Source organism: Hyla sarda, chromosome 7, assembly GCF_029499605.1.
Source record: "Hyla sarda isolate aHylSar1 chromosome 7, aHylSar1.hap1, whole genome shotgun sequence".
Lineage (NCBI taxonomy): Eukaryota > Metazoa > Chordata > Amphibia > Anura > Hylidae > Hyla > Hyla sarda.
The window spans coordinates 196,514,040-196,539,726 of NC_079195.1; the positions used below are offsets into that span (position 1 = coordinate 196,514,040).

At 43.4% G+C, this 25,687-nt stretch overlaps 1 protein-coding gene across 2 annotated transcripts in view; it reads left to right on the forward strand.

Moving 5' to 3' along the window:
* Nucleotides 1-25,687, forward strand: part of COP1 (COP1 E3 ubiquitin ligase) — a 206,370-nt gene that overhangs the window by 113,724 nt on the left and 66,959 nt on the right. For both annotated transcript variants that reach the window (XM_056532024.1, XM_056532025.1), the window contains exon 12: nt 11,879-12,022. In XM_056532024.1, the coding sequence (XP_056387999.1) occupies nt 11,879-12,022 (144 nt within the window). The remainder of the gene's footprint in view (nt 1-11,878; nt 12,023-25,687) is intronic.

A 25,687-nucleotide genomic window follows, 5' to 3' on the forward strand; every position in this document is an offset into this window, starting at 1 on the left:
GCTGTCCGGACATGCTGGAAGTTGTAGTTTGCAACAGCTGGAGGCACCCTGGTTGGGAATCACTGACTTAGCATTTAAAGGGAAACTGCAGGCACCATCAGTTAAGGCCTAATGCGATCTAAGAAAAGGTCCTTTTCCTTACGTAGAGTGCATGCACACCACGTTTTTGTTATACAGTTCCCGTATACGGTTTCAAGTTAAAAACTGTATGGAACTGTATAGAAAACTGTATGCATTGACTTAACATTGTAAACTGTATGTCAAGCATATAATCCAGTTTAGTCCATTTTGCATCCCATACAGTTTTGTCCATTTTTTTTTACCTGTATCCAAAACCGTAGTCTACCACATTTCTTGGTCCGGGTGAAAAACTGTATTAAACTTTGTACAGTTTTTTTTTAGATGGGAGTTAATGGGAACCGTACAAAACTGTATGTGCGTACGGTTCCATCAGGTTTTCACCATACGGTTTTTGACTTTGCACAGTTTTTTTTCTTGGAATTTCAATCAAACAAGTGAAACTTTATTCAAAATGGAGTGAAAAGTTTAAAAAGTATAAATTTTTTTCTTAAAAAAACGGATGCAACCGGACATAATTTTTCAAACCGTATACGGTTTTCAACCGTATATGGGTTAAAATTTGTACACACTTTTTGATACAGTTTAGTCAGGTTTTCAGGAATCCGTTTTTCATCAAAAACCTGATACATGAACTGTATTGCAAAAACGTGGTGTGAACCCGACCTTACTTTGCCCGCAGTTTGTGAAGTTATAGTCATGCTGTGTCGTAATGCCGGTGAACATTCAGGGCAGTGGCATGCCTCCTCCTCGTCCTAACCCACTCCCAGCATGGAGCCCCGGACGTCCATTTGAGGGACCAGCAAAGTAAGGAAAAGGACCTTCTCTTAATTCACTTTGGGGGAGATTTATCAAAACCTGTCCAGAGGAAAAGTTGCTGAGTTGCTCATAGCAACCAATCGGATCCAGTCTTTCATTTTGCAGAGGCTGTAATAAAAAGGAAAGAAGCGTTCTGGTTGCTATGGGCAACTCGGCAACTTTTCGTTTGGACAGATTTTGATAAACCTCCTTCATTATGCCCTAACTGATGGTACCTGCGCCTCTGTACGGAAGTGAAGGCGGCACTGCGCTCTGCCCCCCCCCCCCCCCACCCCCCCCCCCCGGCCGGCTGGCTCCCAGTGGGGAATATGAGGTTACTGTGCGCTTACTGTGATTGGTCAATCGTTGCCGACCAATCAGAGCTCCTGGCGGGGAATATGACTTCACTGCAATGTAACTTCATATTCCCACACTGGGAGCGGGCTGAGTGCAGTACCACCCACTGTAGTGCAGGGCTGACCCAAAATGACTTACAAATGTCATAACGCTGGCGTTTTTTGCTTAAAGGGATATTCCGCCCCTTGACATCTAATCCCCTATCCAAAGGATACACCCACTCCCATAGACTTTTATTGGGGGGGCGGGATTTCACAAGGGGTGGGGCTGTAAGGTCACGATACTCCGTCCTCTGTATCGCCTGTCATCGGGCACGGAGCAAAGTTCGCTCTGTGCAGCAGTTGACACGGGAGAGATCGCTGGGGTTCCCAGCGGCGGGACCCCTGCGATCAGACATCCTATCTCCTAGCCTTTGGATAGGGGATAAGATGCCTAGGGGCGGAGTACCCCTTTTAACATTTTTAATTTTACAACGAATCGGAACTCGATTTAATCTATGAGGGGATTCATCAACAACGATTGTTATAGATAATATTGATTCATCGTTGCAGCCCCACTTTCTGTGTTCTGGTTTGTCACCTCTTTTGGCCCCTTTACTAAGAGAGAATATTAAACCCAATTGTGTATGCAGAATTGTCAGGTAAGGATTAAAGAGTCGTCTTATTACAGGGTAAAGACCTCTCTAGACTTTATTTGATAGAATTAAGAAAGTAGAGCTGAATATATTCTAAGGTTTCAGGCAGCGCGGCTACAGCCATCACCCAGCAAGCAGCGCAGTGTTGCCGGCTTGCAGTAAGCCATGAAAAAATCGTTTTGCATCAAAGAGTACCTCCAATAAAAAATAAACACTTCAAAGTGCTCTTACATCTTATTGTGCTCTTAATGGTGATTTTAGTGTGCTCACAGCGGTTATTGAGCCTCTGAGAGTCTCCTTCATGGTACACAGCTATTGCTTATTTACTCCATTAAAGGAGATGGAACCAAAGCTGGAAACTCACACAGGGACTTCCTTTCCCATACTTACCTGGCCAGTCACAACACAGCACCTAGTCTTTACTTTATTGCCATGAAAAAGTGCTGATGAGATTGCACTGCACTGAACTGAACAGGCTTGCTCTGTGCTTGAGGTTAACTAACAGGACATTACTATACATGGCATGCTGAGAAAGTAAGGGTTGCTGATGCGCTGGCTTAGAAAGGTGCTATGTGAACTGGAATGAAACTGCACAGCAAGGAAGGAGTCGCACTAAGCACTGCACTAAAACTTTTGAAATAAGATTGAAGCCATGATTTCCCTTTCAGGGACAGTATAGGTCCTAGAGGCTTACAGAATGAAGGTAAGCAGCCCAGCCCAGAGACTGATTCCTCCTAATAGACAGCAGATTGCAATATAGGGAGCCACCTAGTGGCCAAGACCTTCAAGAATGAAATGAACACATTACCAATAATTTAGTAAATTATGCAGACATAAATAATGCTATACACTATTGACCAAAGTGTACATATTCCTGCGGTTTGGATCCTGTGACAGTGGTTTGAGGATGACAACATCTGCATTGTTTGTTTTTCCCATTTTACATGGGTTTTCTTCCATACACCAATATAAAAAATATATAAAAAATACTATAGATAGGGTCACACGTAATATTTAGTTGCTGCATATTTTTCTACCCCAGTGTTTCCCAACCAGTGTGCCTCCAGCTTTTGCAAAACTAAACTCCCAGCATACCCGGACAGCCATTGGCGGTCGAGCATGCTGGGAGTTGAAGTTTTGCAATAGCTGGAGGCACACTGGTTGGGAAACACTGTTCTGCCCATTGAAGTTAATGGTTAGCAAAATAGGCTGCTGAAAATACACAGCAAAATACGGTACATGTGACCAACTTTAATAAGTTAGTTTGGATTTCACAGAGTAATCACTCTCTTCAGTCCCTGTCCCTACTGGGGTTCATAACCTCTGCACAGCACTATGGGAATGTGTTTGACATTAGTGCTTGGGAGAGAAAGAGAAGAGAGGGATGAGATGAGGGAGGGATGAGATGAGAGAGCAGGATGAGATGAGAGAGAGAGCAGGATGAGATGAGAGAGAGAGCGGGAGGAGATGAGAGAGAGAGCGGGAGGAGATGAGAGAGAGAGCGGGAGGAGATGAGAGAGAGAGCGGGGGGAGATGAGAGAGAGAGCGGGGGGAGATGAGAGAGAGAGCGGGGGGAGATGAGAGAGAGAGCGGGGGGAGATGAGAGAGAGAGCGGGGGGAGATGAGAGAGAGAGCGGGGGGAGATGAGAGAGAGAGAGCGGGAGGAGATGAGAGAGAGAGAGCGGGAGGAGATGAGAGAGAGAGAGCGGGAGGAGATGAGAGAGAGAGAGCGGGAGGAGATGAGAGAGAGAGAGCGGGAGGAGATGAGAGAGAGAGAGCGGGAGGAGATGAGAGAGAGAGAGCGGGAGGAGATGAGAGAGAGAGAGCGGGAGGAGATGAGAGAGAGAGAGCGGGAGGAGATGAGAGAGAGAGAGCGGGAGGAGATGAGAGAGAGAGAGCGGGAGGAGATGAGAGAGAGAGAGAGAGCGGGAGGAGATGAGAGAGAGAGAGAGAGCGGGAGGAGATGAGAGAGAGAGAGAGAGCGGGAGGAGATGAGAGAGAGAGAGAGAGCGGGAGGAGATGAGAGAGAGAGAGAGAGCGGGAGGAGATGAGAGAGAGAGAGAGAGCGGGAGGAGATGAGAGAGAGAGAGAGAGCGGGAGGAGATGAGAGAGAGAGAGAGAGCGGGAGGAGATGAGAGAGAGAGAGAGAGAGCGGGAGGAGATGAGAGAGAGAGAGAGAGAGCGGGAGGAGATGAGAGAGAGAGAGAGAGAGAGAGCGGGAGGAGATGAGAGAGAGAGAGAGAGAGCGGGAGGAGATGAGAGAGAGAGAGAGAGAGCGGGAGGAGATGAGAGAGAGAGAGAGAGAGAGAGCGGGAGGAGATGAGAGAGAGAGAGAGAGCGGGAGGAGATGAGAGAGAGAGAGAGAGCGGGAGGAGATGAGAGAGAGAGAGAGCGGGAGGAGATGAGAGAGAGAGAGAGAGCGGGAGGAGATGAGAGAGAGAGAGAGAGCGGGAGGAGATGAGAGAGAGAGAGAGAGCGGGAGGAGATGAGAGAGAGAGAGAGAGCGGGAGGAGATGAGAGAGAGAGAGAGAGAGAGGGAGGAGATGAGAGAGAGAGAGAGAGAGAGCGGGAGGAGATGAGAGAGAGAGAGAGAGAGAGCGGGAGGAGATGAGAGAGAGAGAGAGAGCGGGAGGAGATGAGAGAGAGAGAGAGAGCGCGGGAGGAGATGAGAGAGAGAGAGAGAGCGCGGGAGGAGATGAGAGAGAGAGAGAGAGCGCGGGAGGAGATGAGAGAGAGAGAGAGAGAGAGAGAGCGCGGGAGGAGATGAGAGAGAGAGAGAGAGCGGGAGGAGATGAGAGAGAGAGAGCGGGAGGAGATGAGAGAGAGAGAGCGGGATGAGATGAGAGAGAGAGAGCGGGATGAGATGAGAGAGAGAGAGAGAGCGGGATGAGACTAACGGAAATAAAAGTTGCTATTGTTGACATATAAAATATTGCATCCCGAAAAGTGTTTGTGATACTTTGTATCTTGACCAGCAGGTGGTGCTGTAAACCTCTAAATAGTGTTTGACAACGACAACCCTTATCCTAAGGCTACATGCTCTGAAAAGTATTAGGGCATAGAGCTGAGCAGAACTCTATTATATTGCACCTGCACCATTGTGTGGCACCTTACTGCACCTCTGCATGCAGAATCTGGCCATGTTTCATGTAATTCAACATTTTACATATTTCTTTTAAACTGTTCCTTCTAGGGGAATATATGTGGATAGTACAGTACAGGGACAGCGTACAGCAGCATATGTACTGCCTAAGGCAGTGCTTCCCAGCCAGGGTGCCTCCAGCTGTTGTAAAACTACAACTCCCAGCATGCCCGGACAGCAACAACTCCTTGTATGCCCAGACAGCCAAGTGAACCAGGGCAACCCATAAGCAAGTCAGGTACCCATAAGGTCTATGGCCAAAAGGAGAGTTTTTGTTGATACCCTGTTCAGTCTCCTAGGTTTGCGGTGTTTTCTTGCATTCTCCCCTGTGATCCACAAGTGCAATTACTTCTTAAATGGGCACCCTCATTAAAAAAAATTTTGCAATTCTACTCCTTATGGTAAATAAAAAATATTTCTAATGTACTTTGTTTAACCCCTTAAGGACCAGGCGTTTTTCATTTTTTGCACTTTCGTTTTTTTCCTTACCTTTAAAAAATCATAACTTTTTCAATTTTGCACCTAAAAATCTCTATTATGGCATATTTTTTGCACCACCAATTCTACTTTGTAATGACATCAGTCATTGTACCCAAAAATCTACGGCGAAATGGAAAAAAAAAATCATTGTGTGACAAAATTGGAAAAAAAATGCCATTTTGTAACTTTTGGGGGCTTCCGTTTCTACGTAGTACATTTTTCGTTACAAATGACACCTTTTCTTTATTCTCTAGGTCCATACAGTTAAAATGATACTTGTATAGGTTTGATTTTGTATTACTACTGAAAAAAAATCATAAATACATGCAGGAAAATGTATACGTTTAAAATTGTCATTTTCTGAGCCCTATAACTTTTTTATTTTTCCATGTTCAGGGGGCTGTGAGGGCTCATTTTTTGCGCCGGGATCTGAAGTTTTTGTCGGTACCATTTTTGCATTGATCGGACTTTTTGATCGCTTTTTATTCATCTTTTCATGATATAAATGGTGACCAAAAATACGCTATTTTGGACTTTGGAATTTTTTTGCGCGTACGCCATTGAACGTGCGGTTTAAAAAGCGGTATATTTTTATAATTTGGACATTTCCGCACGTGGCGATACCACATATTTTTATTTTTATTTACACTGTTTGTTTTTTTTTTTTCTTCGAAATGCCAGGTGATTCAAACTTTTATTAGGGGAAGGGATAATTGAAAGGGTTAATGATTTTTTTTACACTTTTCTTATGCAATATTATAGCTCCCATAAAGGGCTATAACATTGCATTAACTAATCTTTTACACTGATCCATCTCCATAGGAATGGATCAGTGTTTTCGGCTATTGAATGCTCAAGCCTGGATCTGGAAGGCTGGAAGCATTCATTCAGCGATCGGACAGCACAGGAGAAGGTAAGAGACCTTCCTCCTGTGCTACAGCTGTTCGGGATGCCGCGATTATACCGCGGCGATCCCGAACAGCTCACTGAGCTAGCCGGGCACTTTTACTTTCGTTTTTAGCCGCGCGGCTCAGCTTTGAGCGCGCGGCTAAAGGGTTAATAGCGTGCGGCACCACGATCAGTGCCGCGTGCTATTAGAGGCAGGTCCCGGCTTCACTATGACGCCGGGCCTGCCGCGATATGATGCGGGGTTACCGTGTAACCCCGAGTTATATCACGGGAGCGGGACTAGGGGCGTAAGTTTACGCCCTTGGTCCTTAGCAGGTAAAAAAAAAAAGTTTTCTATGTTTTACTTGTGTTTAAAACAAGCTGCCACTAGGTGTCCTCCTACTTGTCCAGAGCACATTTCCCCCATCTCTTGCACAGACTTTGGACTCCTGCTGGCCTGGCAGAAGTCCAAACACAAGAAATGCAGTCTGGAGTTCTGAGGGGGGTATACTATGGTTTTAGGTCTGGTCACAAAACTGGATACGGGTCAAAAATGAGCCAACCGGAGTCACCGTTTGACTCCTGTCGGCTCATTAAAGTGAATGGATTTCAGCGCTGGTCCGGCTGGGGTACTGGAGTGCCCGGTTTGCCCCTCCTCCTGTCGGATCCGGCACCCGTAATGTAAAAACGAGATGTGAATGCAGCCTTAGCCAATCATAGCTCACACTGAACTGCCGTTTGCTATTGGTTGCAGAGTGAGGGAGGAAGTTGTCTCCTGTATGGCTTCAGATGATGTCACAGCCTGCTGGGAAACGTCACTTCCCAGTCTCTGAACCTGAGACTGAGCAGAAAATACAGAGCAATATCAAGGTAGAAAACTAAAAAAATAATAAAAATAAAGGCAGGGGGTGGTTTATTATGATGGGGGTAGTGAACTGGGAGGATTATAAAATGTATCAAGTTACTGCTCTTTAACCTATCAAGTCCAGTCCATTTGGTGCAGCTTTTTCGTATGTGTTACTGGAAGCGTCACGAGAATTAATCAAAGCTTTGCGGCGATCCATTCGCCTAATGTTATGGGTGTTTTTTCTTGTCCGTTCAGCATAATTATTGTTTGTAGTTACCCGGCGCCTCTAGTTCCATGGCTGTGAATCGCCTTCTTGTCTATTGAAATGCGCTGGGTAACCGTTTCATAGGCCTGAAGTAAGGCCACATATGAAAGGATCTATAAAGTGCAGAAATGATTTAGAGGCGCGTAGGAACTTCCTTGAAATCTTTTGGCTAGCATCTTAAGAGGACGAATCATCTATACATCAAGTCTGGTGTGAACAGTGGCACACAAAGGGAATTCATGAATACAAGTTATGTTAGGTTAGCTTTTTCTATATGAATACACCAGGTGCTATAGATGCGCACTGTACAAGTATATACATAAGGTAAAACTAATATTCATTGTAAGCAGGTGACGTTATACTTTAGGATTGGGGCTTTTAATGCCATATTAAAAGGTGAAAACTAACTTTACAGTTATATCATTGCTTTTAATGGATGCAGCTGTGATGGTGGAACATCTTCTGTTGTACCACAGATCTCATAGCAGTATATATAGATAAGGCTGCGTTCCCACGGCCATCTAGACCCGTCCAGTTCTTCTCCTGTCAAAAATAAAAACATAAAAGAAAAAACGGACAAGAAAGGATGTTATTCGTTTGGATCCGTCATTGTTCAGTTAATAAACCAGAAAAAATAAATGTATTTATTCTGAGCATGCTCAGAAGTAAAAACATATCAAAAAAAGGATTGAAAAAACGGATGCAAACTGATGACATTAAAGGCTCATCCGTTTTCCATAAACTTCAATGTTGAATTTACTGTATCCGTTTTTTCTTCCGCTTTTTTGGCAGAAGAAAAGATACTGCATGTGCCGTTTTTTCTGCCGTCAAAAAAAACTGAAATTAGCTCAGTTGGGTACAAACTTATGTAAACGGATTGTAAAAAAATCCCATTGACATGAATGGGATTTTATAAAACCGTTTTTAATCCGTTTACAGCCTGCAAGAACGGAACCAAAATGGGGATAAAACAACCGGGGCAGACGGCCGTGTGAACGCACCCTAAGCAGAAAGAGGCACCATTCTTCTAGGTATACAGCACTCAATGGTTTTCTTAAGTTATAAGGTTTCACAAAAATGTACTTTTCTTAGGCCCACCTCAAAGGCATGCTAGGAGTTGTTGTTTTGCAACATCTAGAGGCACCCTGGTTGGGAAACACTGCCATAGAGTGACATTATGAGGCTCTCGATCACGTGACACACAGTTTACTGTGGTCTTCTCCCATCTTATTCTAGTGATCAATAGGAGTCTTAAAACTCAGACCCCGACTGATAAAAGTCCTTGACATCTTCCTAGGACATTCAAATGTTTTGTGAATGCTTAGTGACCCTTTAAATAGAACCTGCTATCACTTTCATGCTTCCTGAACCACAAGTCTTCCAGGCGGTCCCTGGCAGCTTTTCTCCTCCCTACCAGCCTGATTCATAGGTCTCTCTCTGTTTAGGTATAAGGAGCAATCTATCAATGCTGCTGGGGTATTCAGAAGCCACCGGAGACTGCCCCGATGACTTGAGGTTCAGGCAGCATGAAAGTAATACAGGTTTCTTTCAAGTACCATAGGGGAATATTTATCAAACCTTTATGGAGAGGATCCACTTGTGTGCTATTGGCTGCTATGGGCAGCTGTTCCAGTGTTTCTTTTCACAAGGTTTCATAAATTTTCCTTATAGACTTTTAATGGAGTGTCAGGGACCATTCTCGACCTCTGCACTATTTAAACTCCTCCTTTCCAAAGTCTTTTGGCTCTGGGTAATCGGGACTCCTATTCTGACAATTGATGGATGTTCCAGTGGTTGGATCTCGGCTGTAACATTTATCTCCGATTTGGGGTTCTCGCTGACATATATCCTTTTAAATAATCACTGCCGTTTAAACACGCTTTTCATAGATCAATAGTGCATGCAAATTTAAGAAACTTTGCTATATCTTATTGGGCAAAAATGCTTCTTTCTCCTGTTATAAAGTGGCGGAGAATGACACACCGCCACTACACTTTCCCCAGCCAGGCTTGTCGTCTTAAGAGGGAATTAAAGTTACTTTTTAACCCTCGTCCAGTCCTCCCCTCCTTTATTGTCATTATTCTTCCTCACACCCTGAGCCTCTACTAAATCAGCCTCACTGCAATAATGTGTCATGGGAAGCTAATGGAGCATTTCAGCCAGGGCACCGGAGGAGGGGAAATGTTACATAAAAATAAAGACTGCGTACAGACCATTATGTTGTGTAGCGCTGACCTTCAGGGACCGTCAAAACACAGAGGATGTGACCATGTCTGTCAATGCTGAGATTTAGTTGGCACGATCCAAAAACTACAATTACCAGCGCCACAATAATAAGCGCAGGAATTCTTCCCGTGGACCTTCAAGGTCTTTCTCTAGGTTTCTGTCAATCTTATGGTCCGTTACTGTCTTTAGCCTACCACTAGTGACAGCACGGTCTTCAGGATCGCGCCAAGTCAAGGTGCTTGAAATTTAATACTGTAATAATTCAATAGCATTTTTTGTTGTTAATACTTTTGCATTTGGAGAATTTTTATTTTTATTTTTTTTGATGAAGTGACAAGCGTGAAATGAGAGAAGGTTAATACATGTGGGAAATTTAAAACGATAAACAGAGGCGCTCCATGTGGAGTATCACCCGTGCTGAAATGAATAGGGGAGAGGGGAGTAGGTAGTCGCTTACCCACTCTGGTTGTGTACCGACATACACAACAATGGACAGCACGTAGTGAATAGTAAAGGTAACCTGTCTGCAGCCTTTCTGTTGTAACGTAGGGTAAAAAGCCAGACTTCAAGGAAATCGGGAATTCAACAGCACTGACCGGGATGGACACAACTCAGGTGCGATGACTTGAGGCAGAACACTTTTCATTAATGCCTGAGGAAGCTGCGCTTGCGCAGTGAAACGCGGTGCATCTTGGTTAATAAAAAGTGTTCTGCCTCAAGTCATCGCACTTGAGTTGTGTCCAACCCGGTCAGCGCCGTTGAATACGTGTGGAAATGCATTGGTTTCTATGGGACCTATATCTATGATTACCATTTGTATAGTAATTATCAATGACACCTTGGGGAAGAGGCTTTCGTAGAAGATTATCATTATACGTGTGTGAATGATGGCAGAAATATGGCAGCACAGAGGTTAAATGGGCTTTTCCGAAAGTGCTATAATGACATGGCGTACATTCAGTAATGTGACACCCAATGTAAGCAACGCCATTGCAGCATTTCCAACAAGGGGAAACCAGAGCGCCAGGGAACTTATGGGTGAACTATGGCACCTATACCCCTGTGCTCACCTCTGTTATCACCAGTGACTGTCAGCTGTCTCAAGAACAGGGACCCAACTCTCCCCGCTGAATGCAGTGCTAGGTCTGCACATGTTCCATTAATTGTCTATGGGAAGGAGAACAGAAGTCCAGCGCAGTTCAGATCATTTATTTGTTGACATCAGGTGAGCAGCAATTAAAATGTAACTCGTTTCAGGTGACACACACACTTAAAGAAGTAGTCTTCTGAAATAGAACTTATCTCCTATCCATAGGATAGGGGATAAATTAAAGATTGCGGGGGGGGGGGGGGGGGGGTCTGAGCGCTGGGTCTAAACAATAAATGGAACAAGTGCAGACCCATCACTGCATTCAGCGTGGAGAGTTAGTTCCCCGTTCTAGAGCAGAATAAATTATCTGAAACTTCAATTACTACGCTGGACTATTATTCTCCTTGCCTTGTCTGGGTGCTGCCCTGCACCGTCCAAGACACATGAGGAGTGAGCAGGGGACACTGGGAAAATGAAGATAGTGTGTGCCGGCCCGTCACTGCGTGCTGCGGGAGAGTCGAATGGAACAGATTTTCCAAATAAGATATTGTTTCCATTGTTCTAGATAACTTTCCATACATTGTATGTGCCTGTAAATACTGTCTTGAGGAAGCGTATGAGATGACAGATCAAGAGACATGCATGAGCGAGTCTTCTATACTACAGTGCGTTAGTGTATGTACAGTAGAGGAGGCAGTGGTTTCCTAAATACAAATATTTTAGAGCGCACCCATGTTCCACAATGAATCTACATCTGTAACATGTTACCATTTTGGTGACGCATCTTCTTTTGGAAATGAAGCTGATCTGAAACCCCCGATGACTGTTTTACCATAGTGGAAAGTTACGAGCAGAAATAGATTTTCTCTGCAGAGGCCACTTTAGGCGAAATGTTTTCACCCTGGCTCCTAGAAAGGTTTCATGAGCAGAGATGGGAAAAGGTCATCTTTTTAGAGACAGTGATTTTAAGACTAGCATATTATAGAGGACAGATCCACATCTGGTCCACTGTAAGGATTTGCTCACTTTTGTCTGAATTTATGTTTCATATGTATTTGCTCTTGTTCCCACAGCATAGAGTTTGACCGAGACTGTGACTACTTTGCCATTGCTGGTGTGACCAAGAAGATCAAGGTGTATGAGTACGGCACAGTTATTCAGGATGCTGTAGACATCCACTACCCGGAGAATGAAATGACCTGTAATTCAAAAATCAGGTAAGTTGCTTTGTTATATTTTATAGTATAAAAAAATCTAATTTTATCAGGCATTTTGTATTTAGAAATGATATGGTGTCAATCATTAAGGCCCTCTACATATTCTGATGGTCTGTTACTCTATCATAATAGAGAGGTAGCCATTCATTAACTATTAATGTTTGAAATTAATGATAATCTGTAAATATGTGGAAATATCCACATTTATTTAACTAGAGATTGCCATTACATAGGCTGCCCTCTTATTTCATGAGTTTGAGCACAGGACCTGTCTCCTCTGGATCAGTACCCACATGTTTGAGCCTCCATCTACACTTCCCTCATATTTTACAGGAAGAATAGTGTTAACTGTGGTACTCTATTTTTCATCAAAATGCTTTTAGCTCTCCAGCTGTTGCTAAACTACAACTCACATGGTGCCCTGATAACTGCAGTAAAAATTCAATCAGAGCACCGCCTAAAGCCTTCATATCTTAAAGGAGAACTGCGGCATACATTTTGTCCCCCTGGGCTGCAAAAACATAAAAAACTAAAACGTTAACTCCCCTTCCTACATTTTCCCGTTGCAGAGATGTCGGTGTCCCATTCCTCCCGTGCTTCTGGCTTCTTGGACTGAAAACATCATAGTGCAAGCATCGTATTGTCGTCCGCAGCGATGTCCTGTCCTGGGCTGAGCTCAGACCCTGCCTTCCCCCTGAGCGGGCTCCTTACATGACCGGCTGAGGCGGGACATCGCTGCAGCCAGCGATATGCTCAGCACAGTATGACTCACCGTCCCCAGGAATCAGGAAGAAGACCAACACCGGAGGACTGGGACACAGATATCAGCGCAACGGGGGAAGCGAGTTAAAGGTTTTTTTTTTTTTAGTTTTTTTTTTAGTTTTTTTTTTTAGTTTTTGCAGCCCGGGCACATGGTTTAAGGGAAATTTTTCACTACAGTTTTCCTTTAAGTTACATCCAAAATGAAGCCTATCCTATGCCTGCCACTTCAGCTAGAACAGGTAAGCACAAGGCATACACAAGAACCTCTACAATATTATCTGATAGAAACCTATGCTGCACTATATAAGAAAAAATTCTGGAGTGCTTCTTTTACAGATGGAAAATAAAGTGCCATTAAAACTCTTAAACAGTGTAATATAATTTCTCTTAATTTAGCAAGTTGTCTCCTCCTGGAGTCTTGTGCATTGAGTTGTCCTGATATCGCAGCTCCCTTAATCTTCTGTTCTCATCAGTGTATGATACATGTCTGCTCCCGTCACTAATCTGCAGGGTGCCAGCTGTGTCCCCGAGCCCTGACTACCTTCTCTGTACCAGCAATGTATTTGGAGCGGAGCCACAGACCAGCTGAATCACCCATTCTCTTCACCTGCTTCCTCAACAAATTTATCCCCCGTCTCTTTCCAATCTCTTATTCACAGCAAGGTCCCTGGGGAAATACACTTCATTTTCATTTTGTATGGCATTCCTCCACCTCCTGTTGCAGTCACAAGAGCATAGAAGCATTCAGTGTAAAATAATAGAAAGGCAGGACATATGGGTGTGAGAGAGAGGGGTTCTTGCAGGAATTTACTGTATAGTCCTTGATAAAAGCAGAACTAGAACCTGAAACTTAACTCACAAGCATTTAAAGGAATACTGTAGTGCAAAATAACTTATCTCCTATCTGAAGGATACGGGATAAGTTATAGATCGCAGGGGGTCCGACCACTGGGACCCTCTCAATCTCCTGTACAGGGCCCCAGCCGTCAACATTAAGGGAGCGTTCTGTCCCCGCATGACGCGGCAGCTGACACGCCCCCTCCATGTATCTCTATGGGATACATGGGGGGCTTGTCGGCCGCCATGTCATCTGGAGACAGACACGCCCCATTCCTGCCGACTGCCAAGGCCCCGTACAGGATCCTTCGGATAGGGGATAAGTTATTTTGCACTACAGTATTCCTTTTAATACAGTTTCCTGTTCTCCTCTCTGATAAGAAGGGACCTAGCACTGCTTAACCCCTTAACGACAATGGACGTAAATGTACGTCATGGTGACGTGGTACTTCATACACCATGACATAACCGGATCAGTGCTCGCGTCATGTGCGGCATGTCCGGCTGCTATCAGAAGCCAGGGACCCGCCGGTAATGGCAGACATCCGCGATTGCACGGATTTCCGCCATTAACCCCTCAAATGCCGTGATCAATACACATAGCGGCATCTGCGGCAGTGGGGTACTTTGAATGGATGATCGGATCGCCCGCAGCGCTGCCACAGGGATCCGATCATCCAGCATGGCAGCCGAAGGTCCCCTCACCTGGCTCCGGCTGTCTCCCGAGGTCTTCTGCTCTGAGACCGAGCAGACCAGAGCAGAAGATCACCGATAACACTGCTCAGTGCTATGTCCTATGCATAGCACTGAACAGTATTAGCAATCAAATGATTGCTATAAATGGTCTCCTATGGGGACTATTAAAATGTGTAAAAAAAAAAAAAAAAAAAAAGTCAGTTTTTCCCCTTTTTACCCCCCAAAAAATGTAAAAAAAAATAATATACATATTTGGTATCACCATGTGCGTAAAAGTCTGAACTATTAAAATATATTGTTAATCATCCTGTACGGTGAACGGCATAAACGTAATTTTTTTTTTTTTTTTTAAAGGCCAAAATTGCTGCTTTTTTGTCACATTTAAAAAAAAAAAAATTCATACAAAATTTATAAGAAGTAAAACCTAACCAAAAGTGGTACTGATAAAAACTACAGATCATGGTGCAAAAAAATTTGCTCTCATACCGCCCCATATACGGAAAAATGAAAGTTATAGGTGGTCAAAATAGGCCAATTTCAAATATATTAATTTTGTTAAAATGGTTTGAGCTTTTTTTTTAAGCGGTAAAATTATAGAAAAGCATACAACATGGGTATCATTTTAATCGTATTGACCCACAGAATAAGGAAAACATGTCATTTTTACTGGAAAGTGTACAGTGTGAAAACAAAACCTTCCAAAATTTGCTAAATTGCAGTTTTCTTTTCAATTTTCCCACATAAATAATAATTTTCTGGTTGCGCCGTACATTTTATGGTAAAATAAGTGATGTAATTATAAAGTACAATTGGTGACCCAAAATTCAAGCCCTCATATGGGTCTGTGGATGGAAATATAAGAGTTATGATTTTTAGAAGGCGAGGAGGAAGAAACGAAAATGCTAAAATAAAATTGGTCTGGTCCTTAAGGGGTTAAAGGGGTTGTAAGTTTCTAAAACTGTATTTAATAGGGAAGAAAGAGGGCAGTACAAAACCTTACAAATTACGTGTTTTAACCCGATTTTCCTGATGCCTGTGTTCACATCATTCTCCCTCACAGCCCACAAGACAGCAGCTTGTCTGTGCATTGAGAACTTATATTACTCCATGCATGGGTACCTATGTCCTACAGGGCCTTGACCACTAGGTAGCTTACATAGTGGACAGCAGGACCTGAGCCAATGACGAGCAGGCACATCACATGAGCTGCTGATGTCTATTGATGCTGTCCTGCAGTTATAGATTTTATGTGCAATACACAATAGTCTCCCCCTACCAATGTAAATTGGCATTAAAGTGGGGCATTGACCTCTGAACTCTCCTCTGGAATCATGAAAATGCGTTGAAAGGTTGAACTGTGCTTCATCCCACAGAGGTGTAACGTCTGTGTAATGCAGTGACCCAAGTTTGTCATCAATGTTGTCAAATGGTTAAATATCTCTTACTAGAAAAATAAGAGAATAAGAAAAAGAATAAGAAAAAGCTCATGTAAAGTCTCGGGGACAGCTCAGACAATTTTATTTTTACGTTTTCGTTTTTTCCTCCTCGCCTTCAAAAAATCATAGCTCTTTTATATTTTCATCCACAGACTAATATTGTTTTTTTGCATGACCAGTTGTCCGTTGTAATGCCATCACTCACTTTACCATAAAATGTATGGCGCAACCAAAAAAATGATCTGTACTTTTTATTGATACCATATTTGCTTCGGCTGCCATGCTGGATGATCGGGTCGCCGCAGCGATCCATTCAAAGTACCGCGATGCTGTGATCTGTATTGATCACGGCATCTGAAATGGGCAGAGGTGTCAGCAGAGAGCACTGTGGTCATGGCAAAAAAGAAATCCCAAAAGAAAAGAATTTCCTCTGTAGTATACAGCCGCTAAAAAGTACTGAATGTATTACGATTTTTAAATAGAAGTAGTTTACAAATCTGTTTAACTTTCTGGCACCAACCAGTTGATTTAAAAAAAAAAAAAAGTTTTCCTCCGGAGTACCCCTTTAACGTTTCAGGTAGGCCACCCCAGCCAGGCATATATCCACTGAAGTGATTGCTACAGGGGAGTTGTAGTATTACATAGTGACCATTCAGATTAATGGCTGCCAGAACTGGAGCCACCCTCTATAAAGTCCATATGCCTCACTAGGGCATATGGACAGAGGTTGTGTTCATTAGACAACCCCTTTAAGATATCTGCGGTCCACTTGTATATTAAGGCCTTTTGGCAAGTCTCCCTGTCACTATGTTAACACATTGCATCTCTTAACCTTGTCTGGTGTAATTTGAGGTCAGCGTGTAGGTGTCCACTGTGAATATTGAGAGGGGATCTCCATTATTCTTCCAGTTTATCAAATCCGTCGGTTCACATAGAGACATGACAATGTGAAATTGGGAGATGGAAATGAAAGAGGATTTCACTATTTGTTTTCTTTATAATCTCAATAGCAATATTTACTTCTATAATCGCAATTGCACATTTTCCCCTAATTTAATGTATTCATTTGATAAACCAATAAGAGATTTGTTGTATTTTGTTCTCCTAATGTTTTTGATGATGCTCTAATCCTTTGTGAGCTCTATATGTTACAATAGGTATTTATTTTCTTGCAGACCAATCAGTTGTTATTATGGTTCCCACTGGCTGTGGTCAATGATTTTCTGTGATGTAACAAGTACATCTGTCGTCTTAGGTATCATTATGGGACTTGTACGGGGACAAACACTCCAGTGATGCAGTCATCCCTTGTCTGCCATCTTGTATTTTGCGGTGTGTCCCTCTTGTCAATTATAATTACACCATTGAATGCACATGTTTGAGCTATTTTATTGACAGGAGATGACTGAATGTCTACAATCTCTCCCCCCCCAATCCATTTTATCTGAATTATCTTAAGTATATATATTTAAAAAAAAACAAAAATGTGATGCTTTTACCCAGCGGAAGGCACTCATGTCACCCTTATTGTTATTCTTACTTGATCCTTGCTGCAGCTGAGATCCAACAGGAACCTAATACAGGCATCTTCCTTGCCCATGTTTGCCTGTTCAGGACCCGAGGAGGTCTTGTCATGAGTCGCCCAGGAACCAGCAGGGAAAAGAACTCTGAACATGTCACCAGGACCTGAACTCTTCCACATGTTGAAGAGATCTCTTGTGCACATGGCCCTTTTAAAGGGCGTGTGCCGCATAGACAACATGTCCACCAAATGAACACTATATTGTAGCTTGCTTTATATAGTTACATAGTTACATAGTTAGTACGGTCGAAAAAAGACATATGTCCATCAAGTTCAACCAGGGAATTAAGGGGTAGGGGTGTGGCGCGATATTGGGGAAGGGATGAGATTTTATATTTCTTCATAAGCATTAATCTTATTTTGTTCCAGGAATGTATCTAATCCTGTTTTGAAGCTGTTAATTGTTCCTGCTGTGACCAGTTCCTGAGGTAGACCGTTCCATAAATTCACAGTCCTCACGGTAAAGAAGGCGTGTCGCCCCTTGAGACTAAACTTTTTCTTCTCCAGACGGAGGGAGTGCCCCCTCGTCCTTCGGGGGGGTTTAACCTGGAACAGTTTTTCTCCATATTTTTTGTATGGGCCATTAATATACTTATATACGTTTATCATATCCCCCCTTAAACGTCTCTTCTCAAGACTAAACAATTGTAACTCCTTTAATCGCTCCTCATAGCTAAGATGTTCCATGCCCCATATTAGTTTAGTCGCGCGTCTCTGCACCCTTTCCACCTCCGCAGTGTCCCTTTTATGGACAGGTGCCCAAAACTGAACAGCATATTCCAGGTGAGGCCGTACCAATGCTTTATAAAGGGGGAGTATTATGTCCCTGTCCCTTGAGTCCATGCCTCTTTTGATACATGACAATATCCTGCCGGCTTTGGAAGCAGCAGCCTGACATTGCATGCTATTCTGTAGTCTGTGATCTACAAGTACACCCAGATCCTTCTCTACCAGTGACTCTGCCAGTTTAATCCCCCCTAAGACATACGACGCATGCAGGTTATTAGTACCCAGATGCATAACTTTACATTTATCCACATTGAACCTCATTTGCCAAGTGGATGCCCAGACACTTAGTCTATCCAAGTCATCTTGTAACTTATGCACATCCTCTATAGACTGTACCGTGCTACAAAGCTTGGTGTCATCTGCAAAGATAGAAACAGAGCTGTTAATACCATCCTCTATATCATTGATAAATAAATTAAACAACAGCGGGCCCAGTACTGAACCTTGGGGTACACCACTAATAACTGGGGACCAATCAGAGTACGAATCATTGACCACCACTCTCTGGGTACGATCCATGAGCCAGTGTTCAATCCAGTTACAAACTAAAATTTCCAAACCCAAAGACCTTAATTTACCTGTCAGACGTCTATGAGGGACAGTATCAAACGCTTTAGCAAAATCCAGAAACACTATATCCACAGCCATTCCTCTGTCAAGGCTTCTACTCACCTCTTCATAAAAGCAAATTAGATTGGTTTGACAACTTCTATCCTTAGTAAACCCATGCTGGCTATCACTTATAATACAATTATCCCCTATGTATTCCTGTATGTAGTCCCTTATAAGTCCTTCAAACAATTTACCCACAATGCACGTTAAACTTACCAGTCTATAGTTTCCTGGGGAAGATCTAGAGCCCTTTTTGAAGATTGGCACCACATTCGCCTTGCGCCAGTCCCTTGGCACAATACCAGACACCAGTGAATCTCTAAATATCATGAACAGGGGTACAGATATTACTGAACTTACCTCTCTAAGAACTCTTGGGTGTAGTCCATCCGGTCCTGGGGATTTGCTTACATTTATATCACTTAACTTACCTTGTACCATCTCTACATTAAGCCAGTTCAGTACATTACATGATGTGTTACCAGCACTGACCTGGCCAATGTCAGCTCCTCCTTCTTCCCTAGTATATACAGAACTAAAGAACCCATTCAGTAGCTCCGCCTTCTCTTGATCGCCTGTGACAACCTCCCCATTATCATTATTAAGGGGTCCTACGTGCTCTGTCCTTGGTTTTTTTGCATTTATATATCTAAAAAAATATTTAGGATTAGTTTTGCTTTCTTTGGCCACCTGTCTCTCGTTTTGAATTTTTGCTGTTTTTATTACATTTTTACAGATTTTATTAAGCTCCTTGTACTGTTTAAATGTTATAGCTGACCCATCAGATTTGTATTTTTTGAAGGCTATTTTTTTGTTGTTTATTGCTCTTTTAACATCATTTGTCAGCCATGTAGGATTTAGTTTTAATCGTTTATATTTGTTCCCCTTTGGTATATATTTAGCTGTATAGTTATTTAGAGTTGATTTAAAGATGTCCCATTTACCTTCTGTATCAGTATTTGACAACACCTCCCCCCAGTCTATGTCCTGTAGTGCAGCCCTCAGCCCAGGGAAATTTGCCTTTTTAAAGTTATATGTTTTTGCCTTCCCCGCCTGTCTTTGTTTTCTACATTTTAAGTCAAAAGTAACTATATTGTGGTCGCTATTACCAAGGTTTTCCCGCACAGTTACATTACCAACCAGCTCTGCGTTGTTGGAAATGATCAGATCCAACAAGGCATCACTTCTTGTTGGGTCCTCCACAAACTGGCCCATAAAATTATCCTGCAATAAATTTAGGAATTGTCGCCCCTTTGTAGTTTTAGCCAACCCCGGACCCCAATCTATATCTGGATAGTTAAAATCTCCCATTATTACCACTGTACCTGCCCGGGCGGCCCTCTCTATTTGTTTATGAAGCCGAACTTCTATCTCTTCAGTGATATTAGGGGGTCTGTAGATGACACCAAATACTATTTTTTCAGTATTTCCCTCCTTTTGTAATTCTACCCCCCTCTTTGCTGTAGGTTCCCTCCCCCCAAGTCCCTAGTTTAAACACTCCTCCACCCTTCTAGCCATTTTCTCCCCAAGCAAAGCTGCACCCTCCCCATTGAGGTGCAGCCCGTCCCTACGGTATAGCCGGTAACCGACAGCGAAGTCTGCCCAGTTCTCCATGAACCCAAACCCTTCCTTCCTACACCAGCTTCTGAGCCACTTGTTTACCTCCCTGATCTCCCGCTGCCTCTCTGGTGCGGCTCGTGGTACTGGTAGTATTTCAGAAAATACTACCTTGGAGGTCCTTGCCTTAAGCTTGCGGCCTAAGTCCCTGAAATCATTTTTAAGGACACTCCACCTACCTCTTACTTTGTCATTGGTGCCAATATGTACCATGACTGCTGGGTCCTCTCCAGCCCCGCCCAACAACCTGTCAACCCGATCCGCGATGTGCCGAACTCGTGCGCCAGGCAGACAACACACTGTTCGGCGATCCCGGTCTTTGTGACAGATTGCCCTGTCTGTCCCCCTAATAATTGAGTCCCCCACCACTAGTACCTGTCTGGCCTGCCCTGTACTCCTCCCTCCCTCCTTACTGGAGCAGACACCCCTTGCGGTCAGAGGCGGTATCCTGCTGCAGTTCTGCTAGCTCTGTAATGGCATCCCCCTCATCTGCCAAGCGAGCAAACTTGTTGGGGTGTGCCAGTTCAGGACTAGCCTCCCTGACACTTTTTCCCCTACCCCTCTTTCTAACTGTAACCCAGCTAACTGCCTGACTGTCCTGCAACTCCGTCCCACTGTCCTCCCCCACCTCTATTCCCGAGAGTGCCTGCTCAGTGAGCAGGAGACTCCTCTCCATGTTGTTAATGCTTCTCATTGTTGCCAGTCACCCCTCTAGATGCAGGATCTTGGCTTCCAAACGGACAACTAGCACACATCTCGCACAACAATATGCACCCTCAAACTGTTGTTCAAGGATTGCATACATTGAACAGGATGTACATTGGACTGCATTTTCCAACATGGAGGACATCTAGTTATGGGGATTTCACAAATGTATAGGAAAAAACAGACAGTCAAAATTAGACCTTGTGGGTTCAAAAATTAAAACTCACAGCGATCTCAATCTCCTGCTTTCAAACTCCAGTTTTTGAAACTCCTCTTTCACGCCTCCTCTTATACAGCAACACTCAGAAAGAGCAAACTCTCAATAAGAGTCCCAAGCTAAGATTTATACACCTGTGCCCAATCTACTCCTCCTCCCCCTAGAGGTGGAACAGAGAAAAAAAAAAAAAAATGAAAAAGGGTGTTTAAACTCTAACAGTTATCCCACTATGTGCAAAAGAGAAAAACTTACCCAAAATATGAATGTGGGCTATAGGCAGTCGCACCCACTCCACAGATTCACTCCGCACAACAGATAATCACAGTTTTTGAAACTCCTCTTTCACGCCCCCTCTTACACAGCAACACTCAGAAAGAGCAAGCTGGGTCTGCAAAGCCGCAAAAGGGTGCCCTGTCTTTCGCTGAGGGGCATGTGAGCATCTGAACCTCACCATGGTTTCTTTTACATCATGTGTTTGTACGTTGCCTACTTGGGAAAGAGAGAGTGCCAAGGTGCACACATAGGCCGTATGACCAGATGGGCAGTGCTGTGCAGGGAAATCTTAGGTCATGGCATCATTTGGATGTTACTGTGATGCATACCACCTTTCTGAACCTTCATGGCAGTGGGATTCCCTAAAGGCAATGTCACTTTCAGCAGAATAATGTCCCGGCTACAATGCAAAACTTGTTTAGGAATGTCCAATACAATAGAGAAAAGAGTCAGGCACCATTGCTGATACTTGGCGTCTCTCAACAAGATGGTACTGGCTACAGCGTACAGGATATAAACGGGGGTGCAATCCTGCAAAATAGCGCATTGAAAGACAAAATCGAGTAGAAATGGAAAAGGATGCCCTCACCCGTATCAGCTTGCTTCAAGAAGTTTATTCACAACCAGCGCAACATAGTACAGCGGGTAGATACAGAGGAGCGGCCTCACAGTGACAGACTGTCCCGATCACTTCTTCGGGCTCCTGATCGGGACATGACAAAGAGTTCAAGGTGTTGATCTAGTTTCCAAATTTCCCAGATCTCAATCTGATCGAACATCTGTGGGATGTGGTGGAAAAACAAGTCGCATCCATGGAGGCTACACCTCCGCGCTTAGAAAACCTTGAGAATCTGCTCCCCAATACCACAGGACAAATGTAGAGATCTTGTGGAGTCCTAGATGGGTGAGAGCAATTTTGGTGAAACAAGGGGATCTACAAATAGGCAGCGTTTTTTTAGGAAGATACCCAGGCTGATTGGTGAATAGCGGTGGAAGTGATGTGAGGAGGAGTGCTGGTTCCCATAGTGGGGTTTGATGGTCTTCTGGATATTAAAGGGGTACTCTGCCCCTAGTCATCTTATTACCTATCCAAAGGATAGGAGATAAGATGTATGATTGCGGCAGTCCCACTGCTGGGATCCCCCACGATCTCCGCTCCGTGCACTGTATGTCCAGGGTGCCACAGCGGAGATCGTGGGGGACCCCAGCAGTGATACGGATTAGGGCATCCTTTTCCATTTCTACTCGATTTTGTCTTTCAATGCGCTATTTTGGAGGATTGCACCCCCGTTTATATGCTGGGGTCCCCCACGATCTCCGCTGTGGCACCCTGGACATCCAGTGCACGGAGTGATCTTCACATTGTGCTGGAAAACTGGCGATGAAGGGCGGAGGCTTGTAACATAACAGCCACGTCCCCTACAAGTCTATGGGAGGGGGCGTGACGGCCGTAATGCCTCCTCCCATAGACTTGCATTGAGGGGGCGTGGCCGTGACATCACAAGCCTCCGGCCCTGCACCCAATGCTCTAAATGAATGCTAGGTGCAGCAAGGAGATCGCGGGGGGTCCCCAGCGGCGGGACCCCCGTGTTTAGACATCTTATCCCCTATCCTTTAGATAAGAGATAAGATGTCTAGGGGTGGAATGCCCCTTTAAGCATTCAGATACATTGAATGTATGTTGTATACCTGTAAAAAATAAGTGTTGCGCCCGCTCGCCAGGGAATATCTGAAAATAGGGCAGGAGCCTTATTGGAGTGTGTGGATATTATTATAGAATTGGGTGATGTCTCTGTGAGGATTGTCACAACTGTGGTTCCACATATGTTTTTTGTATCTGGCTTATTACACCTTGTATTATATTGTAGATCCAAAGAGCTGAATAGTTTTTGTCAGAAAAACTGAACTATTGCTCCTCAGATTTTACTTAAAATTTCCACAAAAGAACTTTTTTTTTATTTTCCTACAAATCTCCCTTTATGTCTTGCATCCTGGGCCCCGGGAGCATGCGACATTCAGCTGGGTGCCTCTCGCTCAACAAAAGAATGGAGGATTGATGCGTGGAAGCGTAAAACTGTACACAATACGAGCGACTGATAACTCATTTGCCTGTCTAAGAAACTGAAATTCGGAAATGTTCCTTTTCACAGTGGCAGTTTCCTTGACTTTGTACTTGGTTGGTTATAAAGCACTGCCTGGAGTGAGCCGTCTGAGTGCTTTATGTGTCGGGATTTCTGACTTTCAAAGATGTTAGACCACATATCAAGGGTCGTTGGATGGCATTGAGTCATAGTACAGCGATCATTATTACTGATTCCAACCATAAAACTTTAATCCAGGTAGTTTAATCAAAACCGGTTTGTCTCCAGCACATCGCCGGCAGTGTCTCCGGTTTACTTTAACCTTATGTGCTCATTATTATTCTTTATATAGTGTGAATGGGGGAAAAATAATATATATATATTAGTCATACACTATATAAAAAATAAACTATATACACTAACAAAACAATATATATATCTATATATAAAAAATAATAAACTATATACACTAACAAAAGAATGTATATGTATATGTGTGTGTATATATATATATATATATATATATATATATATATGTATATACATACATACACACACACACACACTAGTGGTTCCCAACCAGGGTGCCTCCAGCTGTTGCAGAACTACAACTCCCAGCATGCCCAGACAGCCAAAGGACATGCTGGGGGTTGTAGTTTTGCAACAGCTGGAGGCACCCTGTTTGGGAAAAAGTGACACACACAGAATATATACATATATTCTATACACTAACAAAAGAACATATACATATATTCTCTTGCATATGTGTGTGTGTGTGTATATATATATCATATAAAGTTTATAGCAGCAATGTTTTGGTTGCCACATGCAACCATTTTCTTGCGGCCTGCACCCCTCCTCTGCACCCCTCCCCAACCCTGGTTGTGCGGCTATATATAGTAAAGACTGAATGTGAGCATAGCCATAGTTCTTGCCATAAAAAATACACTTTCTTTATTGCAATACATAAGGCTATGTTTAAATACTCTTTGCGGTGTCCAGAAGTGTCCTTTTGGCCTCAGGCTGGCAGGTGTACATCAGTGTACCACAGAAAATGAAGGATGGAATAGCATAGAATAATGTACTGTGCTATTTAATGGGGAAATTGATCTAGCCTGTGATATCTGCTGTCCAGTATCAGCCATGTTTGTCTCAACTTGTCTTTTAGGACTTTAATATCCATTTTAGAACCGTAGTGGTCTGACTCCCAACAGCCCCAGTGATCAACTGATCGAAGGTGACCACTGCTGCCCCCTCAGTGTGTGCCAGGATACTGCAGCTCCGCCTGATCACATCACATTTTTCATAGCCGTCCAATTCAGTTAATTCTATCATTGAAAATTATATTATGTAGAATCATATATCTCGATGTATCAATAAACTTCGGTATATATATATATAAATTTTTTTTTTTTAACGTAAGTGTATGTAAATTGTGTTGAATTGTATTGATGTGAATCGATTTTTGGGAATAATTGTGAATAATTTACATATATATTAATTATTATTATTATTTGTGTAGGAGTGCACACGTCTCCAGTTGTAGTTAAATGGGTACTGTCCGATACGAAAACTTGTGGGGTTACATATTAAAACATTTTTGAACAACCATATTACAAAAGGTGTTTAATTTTCATGTTTAACATAGAAAAAACTCCTAAACATCCATCCACTAGGGGTCCCCATAATTACTGGGACACTTACCAGTCCTGCAGCAGCATCAAGCTTGTCCATGAGTCGTGGACAAGGCTGCATGAGCAGACCCACCAATCACCGTCCACCACCACAAGGTGGGACACGCCCCCTTCCCCTGAGGGGATTTCTAATACTGTGAGCTAATGAAAAGAAGGATTTTTATAATAAATATAGGTGATAGAGGCATAAAAATTTGATGTACATGGTTAAGATTAGCATTTTTTTCGTGGGATCTGACAGGTACGCTTTAACAGAGCCGATATGATAGCCAGAGGATAAATCCAGCACACAAAGTGGATCACATTAAAAGGTGATGGTTTATTCCATAGTGCAAAGTAATTAGTGTTCCAGAGGCCTCACATT